The 6,375-nt window shown below is 30.9% G+C and overlaps 1 protein-coding gene across 1 annotated transcript; it reads left to right on the forward strand.

Moving 5' to 3' along the window:
- The first annotated feature begins 4,365 nt into the window (after positions 1–4,365).
- LOC140919148 (uncharacterized) lies at positions 4,366–4,707 on the forward strand. Its single transcript, XM_073364711.1, has one exon. It carries the CDS (start codon positions 4,366–4,368, stop codon positions 4,705–4,707), a length of 342 nt encoding a protein of 113 aa, XP_073220812.1.
- Positions 4,708–6,375: the final 1,668 nt, after the last annotated feature.

Consider the following 6,375-nt stretch of genomic DNA (forward strand, 5'->3'; position numbering starts at 1 on the left):
ATTAATTATATGTCATACATCAGAGGGAAGTATTAGTAATAATAAATACTTAATTAGAGGAAGCTATTGAATTAGAGGAAGTCTGGTCAGAGGAAAAATTGGATCAGAGGCAACATGAACAGAGGAAGACTTGAATCAGAGGCATCATAATCAAAGGAAGATTTCGATTAGAGGTAACATGACTAAAGGAAGACTCGAATTAGAGGCAACATGATCAAAGGAAGACTAGGATTAGAGGAAACATGATAAGAGGAAGACTCAAATTAGAGGCAATATGATCAAATGAAGATTTGGATTAGAGGCAACGTGAACATATGAAGACTCATATTAGAGGCAACCCGAAAGAAGAAAAATTAGAGGCAAAACAAAGCAGAAGCAGACAATGCATCAGAGGCAAATCTTATCGGAAGCAAAAGAGATATCAAAAGGGGTTTAGGGAAACGCAACATAAACATTCAAACAACCATATGCAAAATGAATGGCTTTTGAAGAACTAATGCAAATTTTCAACATTTCCTAATGCTAAACCTCAATTTTTCCTCACTCTATGCTTTCTAAGAATTCCATCATTTCAAATCCATAAATAATTCCAACTGTAGAACAAATTAGATTTTAGCACAAAAACCCACATGCAAAAGGTAAAATTTGTTATAGGAAAATAACTCATAGTTTTCCAAGAATAAATCCCTTTAAATCGAGTTAAGTTGTGGAAATTGTTTGCTTTATCAGCTCTCAATACTTCTGCCTCTGTAGTTCTAGTTCGAATTATGAATTTCCTTAAATTTTCTCCTTTTCTTCCTTAGTGTTGTTTTGGATATTTGATGTTTTTTGAGAGGAAGAAAGGGACATGCAAGGGTTCAGATTGTAGGGAGAGAATTGTTGTCTTTGAAGGATTTTGGAAAGAAGAAGAAAATTGTTGAATGACGGAGATGATGAACAATAACATGTGTTGGTGTTTTTCAAAATGTTTCGAGAGTGCGTAATAGGAAGTGAAAGAAATGAAGGTGGAAGATGATTTAGTACCCGTGCGTGAAGGAGAAAGAAAAATAACTAAAGGTGGCATGTTCTCTCTTTGCCACTTGGACTTGTTAACGCTACCACTTTTCTATTCTACCATTGATCCTAAATTAATATTACCAAAACCACAACATTAACAATTAATAAAATTACAGTAATTCTAATTAGTACTTAAATCTTATAAATATTTCTAAGATAGTGAGAGGGTTGTTAGAAATTTTGAGAGTTTACCCATTGAAAGAAGTATGGATTAATCATTTGAAGAACACATTGATGGATTCATCAAGGAAGAACAATCGAGACGCCGATTGGGGTCATGGCCATACCAACTTTACCTAATTCAGTTCTTAAGCACAACACGAAAATAAAACTACATCCTTTGGTTCTGATTCCTGTTTTATCCCCTTTTATCTGCTATAATACATAGAAAATATAGGGTGTGATAATAATCTCAATGAGTTCTATAAAAAGACGAGGGGCAGTTCTAAAAATTATTTTCCTTAGATACAATTGATGATTTTCCATACTTTAAAGAAAAGAAAGAGGAGCAAAATATTTTTCATATTTTAAGGAAAATAGGATTATGACATTTTTAAATTTAAAGACTGTTTTAAAGATAACATTGCATATTCATATCATATTTTTCATTACATTTAAGGAAAATTATTTTTAATTGTCTTTCCCCTTTTTATAACTCACTGAGATTATGATTTCACCCCATATTTTCTTATATATTATAGCAGATAGAAGGGCTTAAAGCAGGGCGTTCAAGCAATAGAGGATAGATCTATGTAGCGTTGTTTTGTTAAATTGTAAATGTTTTATGTACTGGTACATTAGAGGATGATTGTACACTATTTATTATATAGTTACAATAATATTTCTACGATTGTATTGATGATATTATGTGATTGCTTTTGAGTTATTAAAATGTATAAATTTATTACCATTTTCCAGATACATGGTGATGATTACTACATTTTGGTATCAGAGTTGGTCGAACCAATTGGATTATAGGTAATGGGTTAAATTTAGGATGTTTTTCTTTTTGCTATATGTTCTAAATATCATTTCACCAAATATTAAGTTTGATCGACTTAATATTTTGTGTTTGGTATGCAGAACTATGCTAGAAAGACATGGAAAACATGATGGCATATGAATTGTTTTACATGAGTGACACTCATTCTTGAAAAGTGGTAGAGTCTTTCATTAGGTAGTTTAGGCTTGTGTATCGAAGAATTGTAAGACTCCATGTTGTTGGAACCAAATTGGTTTTATACTTAAAGTTTCGATTAAATAAAAGTATTTTATGAGAACAATATATTTAACTTCAAATGGTATGAAAGAAGATTCATATTTTTGAAGACAATCTAAAATAAAATTTGATTCATATTTATAATTGAAGAAAATCTTTGACCAAGTTGAAAAAAAGAGTTGAAAAGAAGATATGGTCAAGATTAATCTTGAAGAACACATGAATTATTTACAAGAATATTTGATCAAGATTTATCTACAAGATTTGAATTATTAACAAGAAGATTTGATCAAGATTTATTACAAGAAGATACGAATTATTTACAAGAAGATTTTATCAATATTTATCACAACAAGATATGAATTATTTACAAGAAAATTTGATCAAGATTTATCTACAAGAAGATATGAATTATTTACAACAAGATTTGAACAAGATTTATCACAAGAAGATATGAATAATTTATCAGAAGATTTGATCAAGATTTATCTACACAAAGATATGAATTATTTACAAGAAGGTTTGATCAAGATTTATCACAAGAAAATATGAATTATTTACGAGAAGGTTTGATCAAGATTTATCTACATGAAGATATGAATTATTTAGAAGAAGATGTGATCAATATTTATCACAAGAAAATGATCAAGGATAGTTTACAATAAGAAACACTCACAAGAAGATAAATTTATTTTTTGCAAAGATATGATTCAAATTTTGACAAAGGAAAAAATACTGAATTAGTCTTAGTCATATTCCTACTTATGAAAGTTCAAGAACCAGTCTAACACTAAGTTCCCGCCGAGATCAAAGCAAGCAATATGAAGGAAGTTTCATATGAAGAATTTGCAAACGAAATCTTAAGAAAATTCGAACAATATCAATCTGAACAAAATATGAACAACATCAATCTGAAAAATTTACAAACTAAATGGAACAAAATATGAACAAAATCAATCTAGAAGAACTGCTTAGATTGAATTCAGAAATAAAGAATTTTCTAAAGAACATATTATCAAAAATCATCTTTCTTGGAATTGTTTTTGAATAAGATCATTGTTGACCAAGCTAGGAATGAAGATCAATTCAGAATTAAACAATGACTAAATTGAAACCCTAATTTTATCTATAAATAGATACTATTTGTTGAAGAAGAATATTATCAAAAAATCATAAAAGAGTAGAAGAACTCAAACTCAAAATTCCAAATTCATCTTAGAGTTCAAAGAGAGAAACACGTGTTCAAATGAGAAATATTTTCTTAGTGTTTTTCTAAGAGTGTGATAATCATTATTATAACCAACTACTCATTTACGATATCTCTATATTAAAACTCAATAGTGGTGTTAGTGTGTCTTCAACAATCTGGGGTTATTAGATTGTGTGAAGAAGACTTGCTTGGTAGAGTCAAGGCGCGTGTGTTCCTCAAAAGTTTGGGGTTGTCAGATTATTTGTGAAGACTAGCTTGGAGGGTTAGGTGCTCTGTAATTCAAGTTGATGCAATAATGGATTCTATCCTCTTGAGTGATAGGACTAGATGTAGCCCAGTTAGTGGTGAACCAGGATGAATTATCTGTGTCATTTTATTCTTGCACTCCTTAGTTTTGTTATTGCTTCTACTCTAAGTAAATCATCAAGTCTGAACCAGTTTTATCAAACATAATTCGACCCCCTTCTTGTATTTGCAACTTCAATTTGCATCATAGCTCATTCTCACAGTTGAGAACTTTATAGTGTTTGAGGAAAGATCCAAGGGTTCAACAAGTTTGAATTCAGTGAAGAAGTTGATGGAAGAAATATCATCAGACCACCTTTGTTTGATGGAAAACATTTTGAGAACTAGAAGGAAGGGCGGAGAAAATTCTTTATTTCACAAGATCCTGGACTTTGCAACTTGGTGGAAGATGGTTTTACTGATCCAAAAATACTAATGGTATCGAGATTCCAAGGAAAGATATGGTGTTGATCATAAGAAGATGTACAAGATGCATCATAAGTCCAAAACATTCATGATAAATGCAATCACTTTCAAGGAGTTTGACAACTGCACCAATAAGGAGACAACAAATAATACTTATGATAGTTTGACTATGAGTTATGAAGGAAGCAAAAAAATTCAAGAAGAAAATGTCGACATCTTAGTCATAAAGTATGAGTTGTTCAAGGTGGAAGAAGATGAAGGCATTAAAACAATGTTTTCTAGATTCCAGACTTTGGTATCAGGATTAAAGATACTTCAGAAGAGTTATACTACTATTGATCATGTGAAGAAGATACTAAGCATTCCAAGCAACTGGGGATCTAAGATCACTTCCATTCAAGAATTAAAGGATTTGAATAGTCTTAAGCTGGAAGAATTAAGAAGCTCTCTCAGATTACATGAAATCCAAGCAGAAGAAAGTTCTGAAGACAACAACATAATTAGAGGATGATGATTCAGAAGATCAAAAAAGAGACTTAGAGGGAGAGGAACTTGCTTTCATATCCAAAAAAAAAAAAAAGATATGGCATAACAGAAAGATGAAACTTCCCCAATGATATTCCAAGAAGTCCATTATAGGAAAGGGTGATAAGTCTGAAAAAAAAAATCATCTTCTGCTATGGATGCAATGAACCTGAACATATGAAGTCAGAATGTATAAATCAGGAGAAAGGGAAACATCAGAGGAAAAATTCCAAACCCAAGAAGAAGCGTCAAATGATTACATGGATGGTTCTGATGAATCCTCTAATGATGAAAAACAAATAGATTTGTCCTTGATGCTTCATACCAACTCTATCTTTGGATCCAACACAAATTATGACTTGGAAGTTAATTAGTAGATGAATAAATTGAGGTATTTCCGGACTTAACTCGATTTGATTACTATTATAATTGAATTCTTGAACAAGAATCACAAATTGTCTTTAGAACTAAAAAAAATTAGGAAAGAAAATGCAAACCTAATTGAAGAAATTAATGTTTTAAAGAATCAAGATGCTAAAGTTAAAACAAAAAATGGAACTCTGAAAACAGATATTGTTGAACTTAAGGCTAAAAATTTAACTCTGAATAGTAATCATAGTTCAACATCAATTAAAAATACCACATGTAATTCTAATATGCATAAAGAAGTATTTCAATATTGCTAATGGTGTGGAAAGAAGAAAGTATGCTTCTTTGATTTGTGGAGTTAGTTGAAATGGTAAAAGAGGTCTAACATTTGAAGAAACTGTAACTGAACCTAAACCTATTCCCTCTGATATCTCGTGTATTGTTTGTTCAAAGAAAGGTCACTCTAAATTATCTTTTCCCATGTTAAATACAAGGGAAGATAAGAAACCTTTCAAGACTAATAAATCAGAATCCAACCTATTTTGGGTACCTAAGGACAAAACTATCTATGTTGCAGATGTCCTCTACAACCAAGTTAAAACACCGATCATATTATCTGGGCAGTGGAAGCTTGCGACATATGATAGGAGAAAAGTCTATGTTCCAAGAACTAACATTGAGAAAATGAAGCACATCGACTTTTGGAGGAATGCAAAAAGGGCAAATCATTGGTCAAGGTAAAATTGGTAATGGTACTTCCCTTTCCATTAAAGATGTCTTGCTTGTTAAAGGTCTTAAGCATAATTTATTAAGTATTAGACAACTAAGTGATAATAATTATGATATTATACTTAATCAAAAAACATGAAAGGCAATTAGTCAAAATGATGGATTTGTACTCTTTACAGGTCAGAGACAAAATAACATTTATAAGATAAATCTGTTTAGTCTAGAGAAACAAGAGGTTAAGTGTCTTATGTGAGTAAATGAAGAGAAATTAATTTGGCACAAAAGATTAGATCATACAAACCTTAAATTAATTTCAAAACTGAATAAAATTCAACTAGTCAGAGGTCTACCTAAGCTTAGTTACAAAATTGAAATTATATGTGAACTTTGTCAAAAGGAAAAACAAATAAATAACTCATTTACCCATAAGAACTCAATCTCTACCTCAAAGCCTCTTGATCTCTTACATATAGATCTCTTTGGACTAGTGAAAACAAATTCTCTAAGTGGAAAAAAATATTGCTTTGTTATAGTAGATGATTACACTAGGTGGACA

This window comes from Cicer arietinum, unplaced genomic scaffold (assembly GCF_000331145.2).
Source record: "Cicer arietinum cultivar CDC Frontier isolate Library 1 unplaced genomic scaffold, Cicar.CDCFrontier_v2.0 Ca_scaffold_3812_v2.0, whole genome shotgun sequence".
Classification (NCBI taxonomy): Eukaryota; Viridiplantae; Streptophyta; class Magnoliopsida; order Fabales; family Fabaceae; genus Cicer; species Cicer arietinum.

Bases quoted from the DNA above. Each gene is read 5' to 3' on its own strand.
- LOC140919148 (XM_073364711.1), top strand. From the start codon at position 4,366: ATGAGTTATGAAGGAAGCAAAAAAATTCAAGAAGAAAATGTCGACATC.